The sequence below is a fragment of the Dromiciops gliroides genome, chromosome 3, assembly GCF_019393635.1.
Source record: "Dromiciops gliroides isolate mDroGli1 chromosome 3, mDroGli1.pri, whole genome shotgun sequence".
Taxonomy (NCBI): domain Eukaryota; kingdom Metazoa; phylum Chordata; class Mammalia; order Microbiotheria; family Microbiotheriidae; genus Dromiciops; species Dromiciops gliroides.
In genome coordinates this window covers 451,258,423-451,283,172 of record NC_057863.1, presented here as the reverse complement: position 1 = coordinate 451,283,172, position 24,750 = coordinate 451,258,423, and the positions used below count along the sequence as shown (strand labels likewise).

The 24,750-nt window shown below is 35.7% G+C and overlaps 1 protein-coding gene across 1 annotated transcript in view; it reads right to left on the bottom strand.

The window, feature by feature from the left end:
• GRB14 (growth factor receptor bound protein 14) overlaps window positions 1-24,750 on the bottom strand; it is a 165,964-nt gene that overhangs the window by 57,122 nt on the left and 84,092 nt on the right. The window contains exon 4 of the mRNA XM_043990584.1: window positions 9,545-9,701. Within this exon, the coding sequence (XP_043846519.1) occupies window positions 9,545-9,701 (157 nt within the window). The remainder of the gene's footprint in view (window positions 1-9,544; window positions 9,702-24,750) is intronic.

The following is a 24,750-nucleotide window of genomic DNA, read 5'->3' as shown; positions in this document are numbered from 1 at the left end:
CTGAGCTTTTAACAGGTTTGGTAAACATTCCAATTTATCTTCAAAATAGGTGTGTGCCTTTTCTTTTTCCCAAAGAAATCATGGAAGGGGGAAAGGGACCCACATGTACAAAAATATTTATAGCTGCTCTTTACGTGGTAGCAAGGAATTGGAAGTTGAGGGGGTGCCCATCAATTGGGGAATGGCTGGACAAGTTGTGGTATATGAATACAATGGAATACTACTGTGCTGTAAGAAATGATGAGCAGGAGGAGTTCAGAGAAACCTGGAGGGTCTTACGTGAGCTGATGATGAGTGAGATGAGCAGAACCAGAAGAACATTGTACACAGTATCATCAACATTGAGTGTTGACCTACTGTGATGGACTATATTCTTCTCACCAATGCAATGGTACAGAAGAGTTCCAGGGAACACATGACAGAAGAGGATCTCCAAATCCAAGAAAAAAAAAAAGAACTGTAGAGTATAGATGCTGATTGAACCATACTATTTCTCTTGTTTTGGGTGCTGTTGTTTTTTCTTTTTTCTATTTTGAGTTTTTGCATCACTGCTCTGATTTTTTCTCTTGTAACAGGATTAATGCAGAAATAGGATTAATGTTATTATGTATATGTATATGTGTGTATATAGATATAGATATAGATATAGATATATAGATATAACCTATATCAGAATACCTGCTGTCTAGGGGAGGGGGGAGGGAGGGGAGGGAGGGAGAAAAATCTGAAATTGTAAAGCTTGTATAAACAAAAGTTGAGAACTATCTTTACATGTAATGGAAAAAATAAAATACCTTATATGTAAAAAAATAAAAAAGAAAGAAAGAAAAAGAAAAAAAAAGAAAAAAATAGGTGTGTGCATGTATTCATACATTTACATGTTTAGTCATTTATACATGTAAATTATTATAAATTAAATTATCATTATTAATATTATCTACAACTGACAACTAATCTAACACTGACTCTGACTCATGGAGAGATAGAGAGAACATGAAGACACAGAGGATCAAAGAAGGTAGAACCACCTTGAAAAGAGAGACAAGGGGCAAAATTTAGCAAAATTTGTCTGCTTCTCATTTTTACCTAGGCCTAATCCTAAGGGTCAATAAAAGGAAATAATCAGGGCTACCTCTAACACTAAATCCTTCTCCCTCCCCATTTTTTCCTCCTTAATTCCTACTGAAACTTCAAGTCAATTTTAATCAACTAAAAAAGGTTTAAAAATGTGATTTTTAAAACTAAAAAACAAACATGGGGAATATCTCTTATGTGTGATGCCAAATTAATTATCACAATTAGGCACCTATTTACTTGAACACAAAAATAAAACATGATCCAGAATTACCATGAGGAATTAAGAGAAATGTGGAAAGTTTGTATAAACTGATGCAAAGCAAAATAAGTAGAACCAAAAGAACAAAATACAGGTTTGATTACCAGAAGATTGATGAAAAGATCACTAGAAAAAAGTTGAACTTCAAGTATTGGAAAACCAATGAAAAGGGTCCTCCATATGAGATATTAAAACATGTCTCCTGCTTCATGGCCCACAGGCAGAAAATTACAAGGAAAATAATGCTGCATGCATAGTCAGAAAGCTGTCAGATGTTTCTGTTAATTTTTTTGTCATAAGGTATAGTTCAGTCTAGAGACAGCTACAATGTGAAATGAATATGATGTAAAGACAAAAAAGCATAGATAAAACATATTGTTTTAAATTACAACCCTTCAAAATAAATATCTTGATCAATCACTGAAAAAATGAACACAAGAATATCTCATTTAAATTTATCATCATTATTTTGTGATTTATTTGTAAAAAAATTATCTTACCTTAGGTTTAAATATAATATAGAAATTCAATATTTTATATATATTAAAATGTATTCTGATAACTTCACAGATACAAAGCAACCCTAAAATGCTAAGCACTGGCAAAATAAAGAAAGAAAAATACAGGTTTTTTCAATATAAACTCAAAACAAAACTATATTTGTTCTCTCTATATATGTGTTGCATGGGTGTGTGGGTGTGTGTGTGTGTAGACACAGACATGTGTATACATATATATGTATAGGCAAAAAAAATGAATGATAGACATCTCTAACCAATTTAACAACAGTATAAAAATGTGAAAAGTTTCTATTTTATTTCTGGAGCACCAACAAATTTACTTTGATGTTTCACGATCTACTGTAGTTTTGTAGCAACAGAAGGAAACACTATCAAATGGAAGTAACTATATGTAATTCTGTTTTCTATTTAATTTCTGAGCAGAGTTTTTCTTTAAAAAACAAAAACCTGTTCCTTCTGAAGCTGTTGATTTAGCTTCAAAGTCTTTTTTTTTTAAACCTCAATCCTCCAGGAATAGAAAGTGCTCACCTGTGACCTTCTGCCTGGGTTTCTTCACTGAATCTACTGAAAGTACAGCATGGAGCTCAAATAGAAATCTGAGTCCCCACTCTTCTCCTCACTTGATAAGAGAAGAAACAAAAGTGGCTTTTTACCTCTAATTCCCCCAGAAAACAATTCTTCTTACACCTTTGTTATAGGAAACTCCAGGAGACAAATGGTCCTTGTACTCCCATATGTTAGGGGAAAGCTACATAAATTTTTTTTCAGTCTCATTTTCAGATAAAAATGAACAGCCACCTACCAAACAAAACAAAAATGAGAGAACCATGGACAAAAGAGGGTTCAATTTCTGAAGGGATTCTTAACCCAACAGTACTTTCTAATAGAGGCAATATCACCAGGAAAACTGCCACTGTCAAATTTAGCTGTATATCTGCTGTGGTCGGGAAATCTTTATGCTGAGAACTGCTCTTTATAAAAAAATTGTATAGTTTATTCTTTGGCAAATTGTCTACAACTTTCTCTCTTCAACTCAGGCATTGTAACCAGGTTCACAGTACTAGTGCCTTAAAAAAGCATGCTACAAACCCCACTTCCTCCTCCTTGAACCCCTTCTTTCTTGACTGTTAAGAGCTAAGTACTGTCTAGTCTAGAAAGGCTTTATACTCCCTGGAACCCTCAATTAAATACTAACTATTCCTGATAAAGATTTATTTATATTTGACATGATATATACCTTGCTATCTATTCAAGTACTAGATTAATATTTTCTCATCTTGTCTGCAATATTCTGGATTACATAACTGTAATGGTTTTTTTAAGAGGCTAAAATCTAGGATAGAATGACCAGGTATACATGACTATCTTTGTATGTAAACACAGTTCCATGAATAAATAGGCATTTATTATTTTTGCTGCTGGTAATGATCATGCAGTCAGAAACATGAGAGGTACAGAAAGCTACAAAATCATTTTAAGAAATACATGATAAAATTCCACTCTATTTGTACATGTAGGGACTTAGCATACTAATTTCAATAGACAGGTCTAACTGTCAGCCATTTCTGTGAATTTTTTCTGTCTTAAAAAGGTGGTACACAGACAACTACACAAACAAAACCTATTACAGGAAAAGCATCCAGTAATCCATGTTGGCTTTTAAAATCAGTAAGCTAAGAAGTTCACAGTGTCCCTATGTTACAATGAATTCCTCCTCAAGTGACTCCTGACCAGTCTGAATATATGTGCTTGATAACTCGGGCTAATTGGCTCTGTTTCACACAGCAGCTTCAATTAGGAAACAAAACTAAAGGGAGGCAAATATGGATCTCATTAAGTTCCAGATGACTTCTTTGAGATTGAAGTTCTCCTTCCTTGTGTACTCCTAAATAAGAGCAGGAATGTGCATCCAGGGAACTACAGTGACATCCAGTGGATATGGGGTAACACAGCCCTGTTTCCAACCCAGGTTACTGGAGCAGGAGTTGATTTAGACATATCAGAAATTCAAACTTCTGAAATGTTCATATGTATATATATATTTGTGTGTATATGTGTATACACATGCATATATACATGCATGTATGTGTAGATATGTGTGTGTGTGTGTGTGTAGAGTTTCTTCATTCAAATGCTAAAGTACCAGACAGATTAAAACCTCATTATGAACCTATCAGAGCAAAGAATCGATCACCTAAGTAAGAAAAGGTACATGGAAGGTCCACCTTATGCGCTGTCCAAAAGAGAAGCATACCAACCAGATAAGAGTCTCACTTACAAGATTATATATATGTATATGTATGTATGTATGTATATATAAAGAATTTATTCAATTTTATAATTTCAAAATAGATCAATGTTCAAAGGATATGAATAGACAGGGCTCAAGGGAAGAAATCCAATCTATCCAAAGCCATATGGGAAAAAAATGCTCCAAATCACTAATAATTAGAGATGCAAATTAGCACTTCCAGCAGATTGGTAAAGTTTAGGGAAAAAAAGGAAAATGACAAATATTGGAGGAACTATGGGAAAACAGGCATATTAATGCTCTGCTGGTGGAGCTGGGAATTGGTCCAACCATTCTGGAAAGCAATTTGGAACAATGCCAGACCAGCAGGATTTTCAAATATCAGTTTATAAAAATTCTGTCTACTTTACTACCCAACCCTGCTGAAACAACTTCAACTATTTCCAGTTTCCTATAGAATAAAATGCAAATTTCTCAGGTTAGCATTTAAGATTCTGTGTAATCTGGTTCCAACCCATTTTTTAAACTTCATTTCATACTACTCTGAACTCTATATTCTAGCGTAATTGGAATACTAGCTATTTCTCAAAATCGAGACTCTAATTTCTGGTTCCTTGAATTTGTATAAGCTGTCCCACATGCTTAGAATGTAATCCCATATTCATTTCTACTTTTCAGAATCAGCCTTCCACTACACTTCCAAGGCCATTACATGCCATGACCTACTGGGGCCATCTCCACTTCTTCCCCACTGGAATCTTGGACTCTGCTACTGGAACTAACCTGGATTCTGCCAAGCCAACCTTGGTCTTATCTTGCCTCATGTCTTCCACACTTCTAGTCTATTTCCATAGCAAGCTAGCAAACACCCTATTGCTACCCCTAACTCCCCATTTATACATCATTTTCTCCCTTTAGAATGTAAACTACTAGAAGGCAGGGACTGCCCTTCTTTCTTGTATTTCTATCCATGCCTGGAGCATGATAACAGCTTAATAAATATTTTATCTACCTATCCAAGGCTGTGTTCATTTCAATGCTATTTCACCCATGAAGCATTCCCTAATTCTCATTTTCTGCCATCACTACTACCCCACCATTTTAAGTGCTCTCTTCCTCAATTTTTGAGTTTCATACTTGTTTGTGTACATTTTTCATTTAAAAGGCAAAATGGTGGCTAGTGGATATAGCACTGGACTAGATTTGAGGGGGAATGGTCCAAAATCTTGAAAGTTTGTGTTTGGATAAGCACTTTTTGACTCAGAAATTTTAAACAAAAGTTCTGCAGAACACATAACACTTAATCAGAGAAGTTTTTGGCAAATAATCAATCTTTAGTTCAATAGACTGTTAGCATAATAAATTTCATTTATAGGTGAACAAACCAAGAGTTCATTATCTAGTTCAAGGGCATTGTCTGTTGTTTATACTGAAGTACATCTAAGAAAAATATATAATTTATCTCCATCCAACAAAAAAGAAATAGGAAAAGAATGTCATTTGATACAGATATTCATCCTGGAAGATGTCTGCAGGATTATTTATAAGGCATGAAGAAGAACTAATAGATATCAGTTTTACATTTGGCAAGAAGGTGAGTGACAAGTTAGTACAGGCTACTTAAAAAAACCTTTTATCCTTTATCACTAGTTATATTTGATTACAATCAAAACATCTGTAATTTTATTCCCCTAGGTTTTAACCTGAATCAAAAAACAAGATGAACATGACAATACTTACATCCTGGTAACTCCAGGAATAAGACACTTAATCTCTTAGGTCTGAGCATTTTCTCTCATTGCCCCTCATGCCTGGAACACTCTATCTCCTCAACTGTGTCTGCTTCCCTTACATCCAAACTAAAATCCCATCCCTTACAGAAAGTTTTTCTGCAAAAATCTCTTAATTTAGGGCTTTCTCTCTAATTATTTCCTTTTAGGCTGTATATACTTGCTTTGTATGTATTTGTTTTGCATGTTGTCTTCCCTATTAGATTATAAGATCCCTGAGGGCAGGGGCTGTCTTTTGTCTCTGTTTATAACCCCAGACCTAGCACAGTGCATGGCTCATAGTAGGAACTTAATAAATGTTTACTGATAGATTGATTAAAATAAATTAAGTATGGTTCCAAGACCTGTATCAAGTGACATTTTAGAAAAGATGATTGGTTCATATCCTTTTTTAGCATTTTCCAGGAAAAAAAGCAAAAATGTTTAAATATATTTATCTTCCCACTTGATACCTACAAGAAGAATTTAATTTTCACTTTACCTCATACTAAAATCTCAAAAGTGCATGGCAATGGTCTACTTAAACACACACACACACACACAATTTGAAGAAATGTGGAACAGTGGTAGAATGCCAACCTTTGAGGCAGGAAGACCTGGGTTTAAGCCTCGTCTCTGATACATACTGCTTAAGTTACTTTAGGAAAGTCACTTAATTTCTCAATGCCCAGGCAACTTTAAAAGACTATACATTGAAATGCAGGTTTTGTTCTGTATTAGCAGGGGGAGTTTTCTCACCAGAGAGTGAGTAACTAAGGGTGTGTATATACATGACATATAAATATTCTCTCCATCACCCACCCACTCCAGACAACCTCTCTTATTTGTACTCTAGATCTTGTCTTTTCCATTGCACTACCTACATGATCACCCCCTCTTTCTCTCTAATCTTCAATCTCTCCCCATTTACTGATTTAACCCGCCCCAACTATAAAGATCCAGGTCTCTCTCCTCCTTAAAAAACCTCATTTGACCTACCATCCTCCCAAACTATCATTCTATATTCCTATGTATCATTCAACATTCCTCCCCTCCCTTTTACAAACTTCTAGGAAAAAACTGTCAACACTCACTGCCTCAACCTTTCAGTCACTACTCAAGCCCTTGAAATCTGGCTTCCAATTCTATTACTAAACTGCAGCTGCCCTCTCCAAAGCTATCAATGACCTCTATATTGCCAAATTGCTTTTTCTCAATCTTCAGTCTTCTTGACTTCTCTGCAGCGCTTGAAACTACTGACAACCTCCTCTTGATGGATTGTCTCCTCTAGGGGTTTTCATGTCACCATTTTCTCTTGATTCTTATCCTACCTGTCTGGTCACTCACTTTCAGTATCTTGCCGGATTGTAAACAACATGCCTACCTCTAACTATGGGTTTACCACAAGGCTATGTCCTTGGCCCTCTTCTTTCTTTCCACTCTCATTAAACTCAGCAACTTCCATGAGCTCGATTTTCATCTCTATGCTGTTAATTCCAAGATCAATATATGCAGACCTCACTTCCTGCCTTCTGATCTTCAGCTCACCAAATGTCTACTGGTGTTTTCAAACTAGATGTTCCATAGGCATCTCAAACACAGTATATCCAAGACATAATTCATTTTTTCCCAAAACCTACCCCTCTTCAGAATATCTCTATTACAGATGAGGTCACAACTATCTTTCCAATCAGGTATGAGACCTTGGTGTCATCCTTGACTTTTCACTCTCCCTCACCCCATATAACTCATCAGTTGCCAAACTTTGTCAATTATTACACAATATTCCTTGATCCATCTTTTCTAGAGAGGCAGCTGGTAGCACAGTGAATAGAGTCCTGGATCTGGAGTCATGAAGACCTGAGTTTGAATCTGAACTCAAACACTTACTAGCTGTGTGACCCTGGGCAAGTCACTTAAGCTGTTTGCCTCAGTTTCCTCATCTGTAAAATGGGAATAAGAACAGCACCTACCTTATAAAGTTGTCGTGAAGAACAAAGGAGATAATATTTGTAAAATGTGTGTACTTAGCACAGTGCTTGATACATAATAGTCATTACATAAATACTTTTTCCCTTCCTATTCCCTCCCCCAACTTCTCCCACCAGTCTAGTTCAGGCCCTCATCACCTTTCCCCAGGACTACTCAATAGCCTCCCAATTGGTCTCCTTGCCTCAATTTTCTCCTCTCTCTGATGCATGCTCCAAACAGCTTTCAAAGTGGAAATACTAAAGAACAAATCTCACCATGTCACCCCCAACTCAATAAAGTCCACTGTCTCCTTTTATACTCCTGGGATTAAATCTATGCTCCTTTGATTTGGAATTTAAAGCCCTTCACAACTTGATCCCAACCTAACTTTCTAGTATTAGTATATGTTATTCTCCACTAACCCAAATTACAGATTCCACAAAACTGGCCTATTTCTCACATATGACACTAGCTCCCTGTTCCATGACTTTGAACAGCCTGTTCTCACTAAACCTAGAAGGTACCCCCTCCTCATCCCCACATCTTCAAATCCCTCATTTCCTTCAAAGCTCAGCTTAAGTAACATTCCTGATCTCACTGCCAATAGTTCTCTCCCACAAAAAAAATCCCTGTATTATCATATATTGCCCAGAAGAATAAGGATGGTTTCATTTCTATTTATCCCCAGTGACTCACACAGTGTCTGAAACATAGTAAATGCTTGATAAATCCTTCCTGATTAACTGACATTCTCCAGATGTAAAAATTAAGGAAAAAGATTTTCAAATGGGGAAACCATTGCCTCACTTGACAGTATGAAAAAAATACCTTCAAGAACAGACTTGAAAAAAAAAAAAAGAACAGACTTGACTTTGATGGCTATTTCATGTATTAAAACCAAAATAGAGGGGCAGCTAGGTGGTACAGTGGATAAAGCACCGGCCCTGGATTCAGGAGGACCTGAGTTCAAATCCAGCCTCAGACACTTGACACTTACTAGCTGTGTGACCCTGGGCAAGTCACTTAACTCTCATTGCCCTGGAAAAAAATAGAAGGCATACTTCAGATGTCCCAACATCTACCACTAGGATAAATACAACAAATGTCCAAATTATAGCTTATCTCATTTAGATTCCTACACAGTCTTACTAGATCACCAAATGAGGCTATGAAATTTCTTTTCCCAGATGTTTTTAATATTAGTAATAAGTATCCCTCAGTCTAGAATGTCCCTGGACAAGTCTATGTTTTGGTTCAAGGAAGTAATTCAAGTTGCTAAATGTTCTTCTAAAGAAAAGATGGTAGGGGCAGCTAGGTGGCGCAGTGGATAGAGCACGAGCCCTGGATTCAGGAGGACCTGAGTTCAAATATGGCCTCAGACACTTGACACTTACTAGCTGTGTGACCCTGGGCAAGTCACTTAACCCTCATTGCCCCACACAACAAAAAGAAAAAGAAAGAAAAAAGAAAATATGGTAAATAATTTTACAATGTATTAATCCTCTACCGATAGCAATGCTACTTTTGGTTAATGCTTTTAAGAAAAGAAACTGATTTCAGCCCATACCTTCCACCAATTGTGTTTTCCTGAAGAAGAATCTTCACCATTTTAAAAAAGAGTATTTGTGAGATAGAAGATCCTTGAAAACTTATCATATTCGTTGAATTAAATTGAAATCCAGCTCCATCTCCTTACCTAAACCTATATGAGGAAGGTGTTCAATAAGAGTCCAGCTGTTGTCATCGATGTAATGATTCTTGAGGATTAACAACTGGCAAACATCTCTGGCTGTTATATCACTTGGTACTTCCAATGCTCTGCTGGTGCCATCCTCACTGTACACTTTAATTACCTGTGCAAGCAGAAAAGGGGACATGTGGCTGAGCAACTGTCACGGGAAGACTTACATCAAGTGTGTTGCAAAGAATGGGCTCATCTCACATTGTTTTTGTATATTTTTGTATATTTTGTATATTTAAGACTTTATTTAAAATGGTACTCTTAGACATACTTTCCAAGAATGATCATTTCTCTAACCACAAGATTTCATTTATGTACAGACCTGATTACTACAAAAGGTTAAAAGATAATATTTGTTACCATCATCTGGATTATTTTATTTCACATAAAAGATTTCTCCATAGCAGCAACCCACCAAAAAGAAGTAGAATTGTCCAAAATGCATTTGGCTGGTAAATCAGAGAAGCAGCTTGGCAAAGTTGATCTAGAGAGATCCTTGAAGCCAGGAAAACCTGGGTTAAAATCCTGCCTCTGATAGAGACAGATTGTGTGACCCCGAGCACACTTCCAGGACCAGAAGGGCCTAAAACAATCATCTAAGACTATAAGTTACAGAGAAGATGATAACCTACATTGGTAGAGTGTCTTCCCCTGGAAATTCCCTTTGCCAATCAAATAATGGCTCCTATCCCTATTCCTTTCTTCATGCTTCGATTTGTCTATTCCACACATGCAACTAAGAGAAGAGGTTTTTCCCTATTAAAGAAAGACCATAAAAATATCAGCCACCAGTGAAATTGTTTTTTAAAATGTACAGCAAAACAAGGAGAAGTTATATTACCTGACACTGTGGTTAACACTATTTTCTTTTCTACTCCCCTCAAAATGAAAATAATAAAAAAAAAAGAAATCAAAAGAATTAATTCAAAAATATTCAAATGCAAAATAACTATTTTGTTTGATTTCTACCTATTTTCCTTTCAATTTTGTCATTTGTATCACAACTGGGTAGATATGGCAATGATCATTTTTAATAAAATTCATTTTAGTGATATAAAGCAATAAGGTGAGAATTTCACATTTGTAGCCCATAAAATATACTAAACACATAGGGACCAATGAATAATTTAAATTCCAAAATTTAAATTCCCTTAAACAGGAAGCTAAGTGGTAAAGCGGATAGAGTCCTGGTCCTAGAGTAAGGAATATTCAAATGTGGCCTCAGACACTTATTGCCTATGTGACCCTGGGAAAGTCACTTAACCCTGTTTGTCTCTGTTTCTTCATCTGTAAAATGATCTGGAGAAGGAAATGGCAAACCACTCCAGTATCTTTGCCAAGAAAATCCCAAATGGGGTCACAGAGAGTCAGACATGACTAATAAGCAACTGAATGACAAAAAAAAAATTAAATCCATCTAGATTTCAAAGTATATTTTATTATTCCTTTTGCCTAACAATGTAATGTTAACACTTTATGTTTCCTGGCTAATTATGTTTCCTAGTCACCTGACTAAGCAATTCATTCCACATCTGAGCCTTAGTTAACATCTATAAAATAAGGACTATCTGCACTTCATAATATTGTAAAAGCATTCTTTCAGCCTTTCAAAGCCTCACATACACGAGTTATAACTATACTTACTGTATATATGTACTTTTAAAGTTCCAACAAAAAATAATATTCTGTGTTATATTGCAAACTGACCTAGGTACTTCTACTTTTTGTCAAATATTCCTTTTTTTGTCAAATATAACCTTTAAGCACTTCTAAAACAAGACTTCAAAAGACTGAATACCCTTACTTGTCAAATTCAATGGTACCTAATTTTATTAGGATAATCTAAGGGGTGTAATTTTAATGGAACATTAGGTAGTAAATATTCTTTAATACAAGAGGAAGGAACAAGTAAAAGGTACAGCATTCTTTTTCTGTTTTTTCTTGAATTGCTTAGGTTTAGTACACCTTTCTTTGGTAACAAGTACAAAAAAAAAAATCAAAGAACCAAAATGTTTTGCTAGATTGCCTTTCTATTCACTGAACAAAAATTGTTTTCATCCTTCATATAAGGTCAGTATATTGTTTCAAAGTCCTCCATGCCACTGATCACAAATCATTCAAAAGGTACTACAATATACTCTCTTATATTTATATATTATCTTTATAATGTCAATATTCTATAATAGAATATAAAATTCTATAATATATTCAATTTGAGGCCCACCATAAGCTCTAACATAAGTCAGTCCACAAGTTTTCTGCTGTTGGACTAGTGATTTTCATATTCTGCCATGGCCAAAGAATTCATCATCTCTTGGCCAAGCCACACGTGATGAATTTTTCCCTACTTAGCAAGGCTGGTTCTCAGACAACACCATAGTCTCTCACTGATACTGTACTAAAAGACTTAACAGTTTGCTAGACCCACTAACTCTATCAATAGCCCCTTAGAGAACCCAGGATTTATGGTAGGACATAACAAAAACAATATGGATAGAGGAACATATAAAATGGCTACTATTTGCTCCACCTTAAGTGACACCCACATGAACAAAATAAGAGATTGAAGTTTCAGCTTTACATTTGGGTGGGTTACTTTTCCTCTAAGCATTCCATTTCCCAGTTGGCACCAATCTTGCCATGTTTTCAAAGCCATCTTGACTACATACACACATATTTACATCTCTGCATATGTATGTATGTATGTATGTATGTATGTATGTATATGAAGCAGAGACGTGATGTGACAGAGAGGCAGAAAGAAAAAGTGACAAAGACAGAATGAGAGGAAAAGAGAAGAGGGATGGGAAGCAAAAGGATAAAAAAGGCAGGATCAGAGAGACAAAAGAGAGGGACAAAGACAGCAACAGAGACAAAGAGGGGTCAGAGAGAATGACATAGAGTGACAAAGACAGCATGACAGAGACAGTGAGTGACAGAGACAGAAAGTGACAAAAAACAAGAAAGAGAAATTTCTGTCTGAAATTGTCAAGAATAGGGGCTAAAGATGTTAAGGAAAAGTTAGACTTTTATTTGGATTATGGTTAGAACATATATGTCACTACATCAAAACTTCTATATGAAGTACAGCTGTGTTCATATGTGATGCTTATTCTAAGGAATAATTCTCTCTTTTAAAGATAAAATTCTATTCCAGTTAAATTCCATAGAAATAAATGGTTAACTATCATCTTAAGAGCACGCCTTTGATAGAAACATATTCATTGCAGCTTCTTGTCACTCTAAGAAGAAAAAGATAAAAGAAAATGTGAACAAACACCCACTGTCTCCTTGGAGTTGTAATACAGTACATTCACACAGAAATCAGGAATAGCCTAAATCTTGGCAACATATTTTAAAGGTTCAAACTTTCACAAAGACTATTCAGAATTAGAAAGCTCTGTAGTTTTGTTCTACTTTTAACCCACTTCAAACTTTCTGTTCTATTTCCATGGTATATAAAATACCAAAAAGGGAAAAAATGCTTAATTTTAATTCAATCACATCATATAATAAAAAGTAATCATGTACTTTCCAATACAGTAACCTAGACTGCTCTATACAATGCTGCAGTGTAAGAAGAAATTAATTTTAATCTTTCCCTTAAATTATCAGAGACTGTAGACTAACAGGAGAAAACTACCCAGCAAATATTTGGATTTCACCTAAAGGAGAATAAACTTTTCTTGTTGGAAACAGTGAAATGAAACTAGTCTTTGGAGAGAGGCAGGGCCATGAAAGCAGCCTGACTAGGATAACTAGGATAATCAGTGTAAATAAAATCACTGCCAAAGGCCACCAGACAGACTATCCACTGACTATGTTTGGTATTTCTCATAAAGTCATAGTAATTATAGACATAATAACCTTGATCTTTGTAATGCTTTGCTAGGTCTTTTTTTTTCATTTTTAAAGCTGCAGTAAAGACTATGATATCCAGGAATAAAAAATTTTAATGCAAATAAAGGAGATGAAAAGGACGCTTTACAGGAGATTAGTTTAAAAAAAAAAACACCTGACAACAATGTTAAAAAAAGAAAGTAAAATTAACAGTAATTATTTAGGAAAAGTTTAAGGCCCTTAAACTCCTATTCATAATGAAAATAATTATAAACACAGATTTAATGGAACTCTGCTTAAGTTTTTTTAATGGCAATTAGTCAAAGAAATGAAACAGTACATACAACGAAATTAAAGAAAAACAAACATATGAAAGTCAATCCAACATATATTATCTTCTTGATAATCTATAAAATGAATCTGTTTGTCATTCTCTATATGTTCAAAGGAAAATGAAAATGAAAATATGGCTAAAAATCTTATGGAGGCAAAATATTTTAGAAAGCCTTTAAAGAAACAAAATAAAACAGGACTTTAACCAAGAGTATTATCATGAACCAAATGCAGGTCCCCTTTTTTGTTTTCTCCAAATGAAATGGAACGATGTGACATTCCAGGTCGTTTTTCAATCTGGAGTTGCAATAGAGAACTCTAAGTATTCCAAAAATTTTTTTCCAAAAGTCTGGGCATTTCAAAAGATGGTAATACAATACCAAGGAATAAAAGTAGAACTCTCACCTGTTCTAGCCAATAACAAGGTCTTCCCTACTCAGTTCCATCATTCTCTTTTCTCTAGGGAATGAGGAAAGGGCAGAAATATAGCTATCTACATAAAAAATAAGCACTAACAAAATACAAGGATTAATGAGCCAAAAACAAGAGGAGGGGAAGGGAAAACACAATAAAGAAAAAGGGCTGCATATTAATGGTTTAAGTCAAATTTTGTACTTAGGAAAGAATACTTCTTTTGTATATTACAATTTTAACATTCTCAAAATTGTATTCTTTAAAATTCAAAGATTATTTTGATATTAAAAAATTACTCAAGGGTACCTGAATAACATAACTTGATTTTGCATCTGATCCATAAACCACATTCTTAAAATTTCATGAAATAAGAAAAGTTTAAAATAAAAGTAGTGCTGGTATCAAGCCTCAACAGATCTCTGACTTGCACTGACAGTGTGTCTCTGGGCAAGTTAATTATAAGTTCTCAATGCTCTCCACAATTCTCCAAAGTTATACATTGTCCAAATGGTACTGAACTACATTGGTAGAGGAAATTTCCTCACTGGAAGTCCCTTCTATCCATGAAATCACAGGTCCAATTCTTTTCTTTTCTTTTTTCTTTTTTCTTTTTTTTTTTTTTTTGGTGAGCCAATTGGGATGAAGTGACTTGCCCAGGTTCACACAGCTAGTAAGTGTCCAGTGTCTGAGGCTGGATTTGAACTCAGGTCCTCCTGATTCCAGGGCTGGTGCTCTATCCACTGCGCCACGTAGCTGCCCCAATTCTTTTCTTATTCCCTATCTTAATTCCAAGATGAGTAAGCAGTCTTCAATTAACCCTGTTCTTATGTTTCCAAATACTCATTTTATTACTTCCAAGAGATGCTTCTCAAATTTAAGAAGGATTTTATAGAGGTCACCGTGGCCCTAATTTAAACAAATAAAAATTCTGCTAAATAAGGAATATAGTATCTAAAGATCTTTTATATTAAGCTGGTTGTTAGTTGGAATCTTATAAATTATAGTATTCCACTGAGTTGGTCATATGTCCAACTCCAAAGTCATATCTTACTTATTCAATCTCATTTCTCAGCTCTAGTCAGGGTAATCTTGTTATTTTACTTACCTAGAATGATGTCCCATACCCTTTTTTCCAATTTCCAGTACTTCATTTATGCAAAAGATTTCTACCTTCATTATGTAATAGATTTGTTATTGAGGAGTTGGGTTTGTGTTCTATAGTTGTTTCATCTATATCTGGCTTCTCTCTCCAACTGTAGAGAAATTCTATGAGGCCTAGAATCTCATTTTTATTCCTCATAGTGACTGGATGATGCCTTAAACACAAGAGATGCTCAGCATGTGTTTGTTAAATGAATACCCATATATGGAAGGAACCTAGATATGTGAGCTCACTTAAGTGGTTCCTCAAAAAATGATTTTAAAAATAACAAGCAGAACAAGTCCCATTAATTTTGTGTTTGACAGCAAATATTATTGTTTAAATTAGTATATGCATTTACTGTGCTTATAAGACATATATAAGATAAAGTCATTCATTTCTCTAAATGGAAGTGGTTTAGGATGCCTTGTTATTTGATTTTTCCAAATTATATAACTTTTAATACTATGAAATGTTCAACAAATACCACAGGTTATCATCAAAAACAGCTATTAAGAAAATCTTTGTTGGGGCAGCTAGGTGGTGCAGTGGATAGAGCACTGGCCCTGGAGTCAGGAGTACCTGAGTTCAAATCTGGCCTCAGACACTTAACACTTACTAGCTGTGTGACCTTGGGCAAGTCACTTAACCCCAATTGCCTCACTAAAAAAAGAAAAAAAAGAAAAAAGAAAGAAAGAAAATCTTTGGTTTTAAAATACAGAATTCTAGCTATAAGCTATGACACAATTAAAATCTTATGTTTAATTGCATGCTGATCAACTGTGATGGACTTGACTCTTCTCAACAATACAATGGTCCAAGATAGCTCTAAAGGACTCATGATAGAAAATGCTCTCCAAATCCAGAAAAAAAAGAACTATGGAATCTAGATGCAGGTTGAACCATACTATCTCTATTTTTTGTTTGTTTTTCTTCTTTTTAGGTTTTTCCTTTTTGCTCTGATTCTTCTTGCACAGTATGACTAATGCAGAAATATGTTTAATGTAGTTGTACATATATAACCTATACAGGATTGCTAGCTGTCTTGGGGAGGGGAGAGGGAGGAGAGGGAAGGAGTAAAATTGAAACTAGAAATCTTATAAAAACAAATGTTGCAAACTATCTCTACATGTAACTGGAAAATAATAAAATACTTTTATGGGAAAAAAGCTTATGTTTAGAGAGTGAGATTAGTACCATCAAATATATTATTTCCTAAGAAATTAGAGTATAAATATCAAATTGCTTAATTCATGAGCTCTAAGAAAGTCTATGATCAGTATTTGGAAATACAAGAAGAAAGTTAGTTGAAAAAAAAAAACTAACTTTGCCTTTGTGCATGGGGAAAAGGCCCAGAGAGAAAGCCTTATTGAAGGAGATTTCTTCATTCTATTATCTAACTACACTTTTCATCAAAATCCCTCAGACTATTCTCATACTTCCCTGATTCCTCTTTCCTTACTGAGAAGTGATATGTTATTGACTTAATATTTTTTGGAAGGAGGTATTTTTCAAAAAGAGCAACTAGTGGTAATTATTTATAAGATATAATCTTAGGGTGTTACCTGAAGCACTGAGAAGTTAGGTAACTTTTCCATGGTTAAACTCTAGTATGTGTCAGAGGCAGGCCTTGGAAAAAGGCCTTCCCTTGAATTCATGACCAGACCCATAACTAACATGTCACACTGCTCTTTTATGGCATCTTACTTTTTTATTTTAAGTGTGTATGTTTAGATATATATGCACAAGTAACTTTTCACATCCCAATATTACATTGATAAGAAATATCTTATTAAATGAATTTAAAATGTAAAACTAATATTTAAAGAATCCTAATGCTGAATTACTTTACAAAAAAAGTTTTGCTTTTCTACCTTAAATGGATAGACAAGACTCAAATACTAAATGGCCACCAGAGGGAGCCTTCACATCCCTACAGATACAACAAATCCTTTTTTGCTCCTAATAACCTAAATTTCAATTGGGCAAAAATTGCAGAGTTCAAACTAAGTAAACAAACAGGATCAAAGTCTAAATTGAGTCAAAAATTCATAGGGATTCTATATTTAAAATATTTACGATTATATCTTCTATCATAAAGAAGTGGGGTTTTTTTCTTCTTCCTTTTTTTTCTGGTTGTTTCATGTAATCCACACAACTTGAAAATCATTTGGACTCAAGTTAAACATGTTTTTTTCTGATTTCAGGAAACAACTTTTGAACATTCCCTTCAAGTGGAGTTTTGCAACATGAAAGTGCTCTTGTAAGCATTATGAATGTCTTTCAAATAATATCAATGGTAGTTTTTGGTGAGAAAACACTGGGAAAAATTATTAAGCATATTAGAAAACATCACTTTTTAAAATACAGTGGGATGACTGATTTTTTCAAAAACCTATCAGGATAGGTAAACTTGTTAGAAGGACTTAAGGGAATAGTATTATTCAAGGATTTGATGAGTTGTCTGTCATATAGAGGAGGTATTAAACTAAAATTGGCTTGGATAGCAGAACTGGAAGTAATGGGTTGGAAACTGCCACAAAATAAGAACAAATTTAGGCTCAATGTAAAGGAGAACTTCCTAACAATAAGATTTATGTGAAGAACACGTTCTCAATGGAAAAAAATCCAATCTGTAGTCATCTGAAAAAAAAAATGCTCCAAATCATTAATAATTTTTAAAATGCTAATTAAAGCAAGACTGAGGCTCTACCTTACTCATCAAATTGACAAATCTGACAAAAACAGACAATGACAATTGATGAAGGCATTGGGGGAAAACAGGAATATTAATGCACTGTTTGTGACCTGTAACATTGGTACAGCCATTCTGGAAAGCAATCTGGAGCTATGTCTGAAAAGTTACTAAATTGTGAATAATCTTGACCCAGCAATAGTACTACTACACCTACTACCTACACTACTACCCCCACTCCCAAAGAGATCAAATAAAAAAGAGCAGGCCAATGTACAAAAATGTACAATGTACAAAAAGAATTGATAGAAGCTCTTTAGCAATGGCAATGAAGTAGAAATTAAGGTGATGACGATCAACTAGGGAATGGCTGAACAAATTATGTTATGTGAACATAAAAAAAAATACTACTGTGCCTTAAGAAGCAACAAAAGGAATGGTTTTAGAAAAACTGAGGGAGGGCAGCTCGGTGGCACAGTGGATAAAGCACCAGTCCTGGATTCAGGAGGACCTGAGTTCAAATCCAGCCTCGGACACTTGACATTTACTAGCTGTGTGACCCTGGGCAAGTCACTTAACCCTCATTGCCCTGAAAAAAAAATCCTTCATCTAAAAAAGAAGTACCATATTTGGGGCAGCTAGGTGGCACAGTAGATAAAGCACCAGCCCTGGATTCAGGAGGACCTGAGTTCAAGTTCAGCCTCAGACACTTGACACTTACTAGCTGTATGACCCTGGGCAGGTCACTTAACACTCATTGCCCCGCAAAAAGTTAAAAAAAAAAAGCTGGGGGAAATTATATAAAAGGATATGTTAGAACAATTTATACACTCAAAACAAAACTATAAAAATGGACAACCTTGGAAGAATTAAGAACTCTGGTCAACACAATGCCAGAGGACCGATGATGCAGAAATGCAATTATGGGCACACACTTTTGGCCAATGTGGGGATTTGTTTTGTTTGACAATGTATATTTGTTACAAGGGTGTTTTTTTTCTTTTTTGTGGAAGAAAGGTAGGAGAGAAATCAAATTCATGATAACTGAAAATAAAATTGGATCTTAAAGAATTGGAGCTTGGATATCCAAAAGTGAAATGAGCTGCCTCAGGATGCAGTGGGTTCTCTTTCACTGTTGAGAGTTTAAGCAAAGTCTAAATATTTGGTTGGTTGGTTGCAAAAAGGGTAATTTTTCTGGTATGAACTGATCACTGAAGTCTCTTCCAACTCTGAATATTTTTGGGGGGATGAGGCAATTGGGGTTAAGTGACTTGCCCAGGGTCACACAGCTAGTAAGTGTCAAAGTATCTGAGGCCAAATTTGAACTCAGGTCCTCCTGAATGCAGGGCCGGTGCTTTATCCACTGCGCCACATAGCTGCCCCTCATAACCACTTTTTGATGAAGCTATGCTGACTCTCAGTGATTACCACTTTCTTTTTTAAATGTTCACTATCCCTTTAATAATGTGTTCTAAAATCTTTCTGGGGAATGAAATCATGCTCAGCACCTTTAGTTTGCAGGTCTCACCTTTATTTTATTTATTTGTTTATTCATTTATTTTTAGTCAGGAGATCTCTCCTCCATTTCTGTGGTACATTTGCCAGTCCCCATAATCTTTCAAAGATCATCGGGCAGCTTTGTTAATCATATCTGCCAGTTCTTTCAGTACCTGAGGATATGGTTTAATCTGGGCTATAAAGGTCATTGAGCTAGAAGGCATATTATTAGACATCATCTAAGTCAACACCTTCATTTTACAGATGAATAAACAGAAGCCTTCAGAGATTAAGTGACTTGTAATAAAGCTAGTTATTGGCAAAACCAGGACCAGAGCCCAAGTACTTGTGACTCCTAGGTCCAATGTTCTTTCCACTGTGCTGTGTAATGATTTTTCCTCTGTGTCCCAACTTTCTGTGATTCTTCCACTTCCACCACGTAGCCTCTACTCATCCCTTAAAAGTCTCTATGCCCATTTTCCTTATATTGATTATATATTTAACCATAACTATATGCATTTCATGACTCATTTAAGATATCATCCAATCGCTGCATTCCCATAAATCATAACTTGAAAACACAAACAAGTTTAAGGTTATCAGGGATCACACCAGAAGTACAGATACAGATAACGAGGTACCAATGTGTTAGATGGCCAGATGCAAATGAACCCAAAAAATATCTGACAAAATATATAACATACTCCACTCCATAACTAGCCTGAATTTATTTAAAACCATAAGTCAAGATGACCTTCAAGTTGTCACCTACACTAGAAGAGAGAAGGAAGAGGGAAAAGAACAGGCATTTATTAAGCATTTACTATTTTCCAGACACTCTGCTAAGCATTCTACAAATAATGTCTTATTTGATCCTTACAATAACTCTGGGGCATAGGTGCTTTTGTCATCCTCATTTTGCAGTTGAAGAAACTGAGACAGTTACTTGACCAGGATCACCCAGCCAGTAAGCGCTCGAGGCCACATTTGAACTCAGCTTTTCTTGATTGCCAGCCCAGCTCTATATCTACTATACAACCTAGCTGCTCCTAGAAGAAACATATCAAACATTTATAAAGCTTTGCTTATGTTCTCTATTAAAAACATGTTCTTTCCCTTGAGGCTGAGGTTCTTAACTTTTTTTTTTATGTGTATGGTACGGAACACTTTAGTAGCCTGGTGGAATCCTTATTACAATGTTTTAAAATGAATAAAGTAAATAACAAGGGATTACAAAGAAACCAAATACATTGGAAGAGAGTTATCAAAATCTATTTTTTTTTAAAGTTCGCACAACCTGGACTCTATAATGTGCTTGGAGTACGGAGACATCTCTGTATTTTGTCACCATGTATACATGAATCTGCCAATCAGCCCAGCAATTTTCATTCTGGATAATACATTAAAATCAAGATAATCAGCAGGCACATATTTTTGACAATCCACAAAAAAACCACTGCACTGGATGTTATAAAGATATCAACATGATCCCTACTCGTGGAATTTCCAATTCAGTTACAGAGATAAGAAATGCAAAACGGGTGACTGGACCAGAACATAAGGGGTATCTTTCATATTCTTACATGGCAAGAGAGTAGCATGGGACTGTAGAATCAGGGCAGGCAGAAAGGAATGGAGAAAGTATCTTGGGAAGACAGACTGACATCATTGGCCCAGGAGGGGGAATGCGGATGCTATGTTGGAGAATCAGTGAATAAAACACTCTAGTTAGTGAAGAAGTTTCAAGGTGAACCTCACAGCAAGAAAGTTTGAAAAGGCAAGCTGGGCCCTTGAATGTCCAACTCTTTGGAATACGTCAATGTTAAAATCGAACAACAAAAAAAGTAAGTGTCTAATGCACTGAGATCTCAAGGAACATTTGTTGGAACATAATGTCCATATGCCTTTGGCAGACAAAACCATAAAGTATTTTCTAGGAAGAGTGGACCTTGGTGATAAAGAATGATTCAGCTACTCTGAAAACTATATTGTATTAAAAACACTGCAGTAGGGGGCAGCTAGGTGGTGCAATGGATAAAGCACCAGCCCTGGATTCAGGAGGACCTGAGTTCAAATTTGACTTCAGACACTTGGCACTTCCTAGCTGTGTGACCCTGGGCAAGTCACTTAACCCCCACTGCCCTCAATAACCCCCCCCCAAAAAAACACACAAAAACACACAAAAAAACCCCCACTGCAGCAAAAGTATATGGGACGGCTAGGTGGTACAGTGGATTGAGTGTTGGACCTGGAGTCTGAAAGACTCCTTTTACTGAGTTCAAATCTGGCCTCTGACATTCACTAGATGCGTGACCTTGGGCAAGTCACTTCACCCTTTTTGCTTCATTTTCTTTATCTGTAAAATAAGCTTGAAGAAGGAAATAGCAAACCACTAAAATATATTTGCCAAAAAGAAAAAATCCCAAATTGAATTGCAAAGAATCAGATACAATTAAAACAACTGAACAAAAAAGTATATTAAAAAAGGTCTCATTCCCTGAATAAACTTACATCCTAACAGGGCAAACAAGATATACATATATGAAAAGTTTACTTACCAAAAAGGTATCTAATAAAAAGATAACCCAATGATTCAAAAAGAGACCACAAAATTTCAGTGCTGGTAGGATTATGTGGAAATAAATGCCCCCTTACACTCCTGATACAAATGCAAATTGGAGGAGTATTCTTGGAAAAGAATTTGTCAGTGTACAGTAAGAGTTAATAAAATAATCAGATCCAATAATGCAATTGTATTAATAATTGAGAGTATAATGTTTTTAATATCAATATTCTTCTAGGGAAGATCTACACCAAGTCAGGAAACACTACTGTTTCCAAAGAACTAAAGGGTGGACAAAAGAAACAAAGGGTTTCAATATTTAATAACTCCTTTATTTTTTGTTTTTAATTTATAATACCATAGGATCATATGCAGTATATATAGGAAATGAATTTTCTTTACATGTAAAAAATCAAATCTCATAAATAGTGAAAAATAAAGGAAAAATAATTTTCAAAAAGTTATTAAAACATCGTGACTCTTGACCCACCTTTTAAAACTCTGGAGTTCAGGGGGGTAAAACCCAACAACAAAAAAGAGAGATGATAGGATGAAGCAGACAAATAAGAATTTCCAGATGAATTAACATAAAATATGTTGTCAAAGAAATGTATGACAGGAAAAATAGAAGGATCACTCACATACCAAATAGTATCCATGCAATGTAAAGAAAATTGGAGGAAGGCTTCCAGTGTAAAGAGTAGATCCCTTGTGGTAAAGTTATAGGACAAGATGAACTGGTAGACACAGCTGATTTGCAATCTGCATCACCGGAAAAAATACCCATATCGATGCCCTCATAGATCCAATGAAGTATTAGTATTGTCTACAGGCTACATACTAAGAACAAATTTATGGGAGGGTAAAAATGAGTCACATGAAGTTAATTGTAGTCACATAAACAGATTGTAGATTGTACCTTTGAAGGGAATCCCTTCATCAATGAAATCCCCTATATACTGGAATATACCAAAAACATGATTCCCCCTTCACCAAAGATGTTCATTTAAAGAGAATTATAACAGATCAACTAGTGATCTCTTGTTGACAATTATTTGTCCTTCATTTTTGAAGAGTACCAAGGCATCATGGGGCAATGTCTTGATTTGTTAATGAACTGGATTTAAGTGAAGCAAAGTTGCTATGGTGCAGGATGCAGTGGATGATTTTAGTGTCTGGGATATCTGACCAAACTCTAAGTGCTCAACAGCACCAATTTCAGCCACCTTCATTGCCATTGGAACAAATTGTTCTCATCTACCCATTCCATGAGGGAAGTCTTCACATGCTTGGGGTAGACACTCCCCTAACTTACCAACGGATTTGAGGCCATTCTGTTAACTTCAACCTGGTTTAGCCCATCTGCTGATATGGTTTACCAAGGTGTGCATGCTACTTAGAGCCAGAGGCTCTAAGAGCCAGCTTAGTTTCTTAGAGCCAGAGGCAAGAGCTGGGTGATGAGCAGGACACTAAAGGGGGATGAGCAGCCCTGAAAAGGGTTCATCAAGCCCTCATGCCAGAGAGGCTAGTCCTCCCTTAACACCTCATACATCCTACCCTCAGGTAGTTTACATTCTGATGGGGGAGACAAAATATACAAAAAACAAAATATACCAGATAAATCCATGGCAGATGGAAGCTGCCTTATATGGGTATCAGCCACTAAGGGTGGGGGAGTCAGGGATTTTCCGAGTGAGATTAGGGGGAAGCTAGGTGGTGCAGTGGATGAAGCACCGGCCCTGGATTCAGGAGGACCTGAGTTCAAATCCAGCCTCAGAAACTTGACACTTACTAGCTGTGCGACCCTGGGCAAGTCACTTAACCCTCACTGCCCCACGAAAAAAGAGTAAGATTAGGAAGAACATTCTGGGCCAAAGGGATAGCTAGTGCAAGTGCATGGAGATGTGGGAAGTGTCACATCTGTGAACAACAATGAGGATATATGAACTATAAAGTGTTGTAGAAAGGAATAAAGAAATGCACATTTTTTTTAAAAAGACAAAAGATGCAAAAAGTCAGGTTCTTAAGAACTTTAAATGCCAAACAGAAGAATTTATATTTGACCTTTAGAGGTAATAAGGAGTGATAGGAGTTTAGTAAGGGGAGTGGCAGGGGTGAGATGGTCAGATCTACCTTTTAGGAAAAAATGCTTTGGCTGCATGGATGGAGAGGAGACTTAAGTTGGAGAGCCCAATTAGAAATTCTGCTGCAACAGTGCATGTGAGAGATGATGAAACCCTGAACTGGGATGATAGCAATTAGAAGGTATATGTGTAAGAAATGTTTAGAAGATTTACAAGATTTGGTAACTGATCAAATATGTGAGGTAATATCAAGACTGAAAACTTGGGTGACAATGATGATGATAGTCAAAATAGACCAAAATGCAAGCACTATATAAAAGGAAAATACACATATATGTGGATATGTGTATGCATGTTAAGTGATAAAGACCATGTAAGGGGATTCCTAAAAAGGAATGAGAAATAAGTTGCTAGCAATATAAGGATAAGATTGAAACTGCCCTGTCATATTTTAGCCATGACACCCTAGCCACATGAGAACACATCTCAATCAATCAATCATAAGCTATAGATTAAAAGGAAAAAAATCCTTTCTAAGAAGAACTGGAAATGTAGTTTGTCAAGTTGCAGAGGTCCTGAATGCCCAGAAAAATC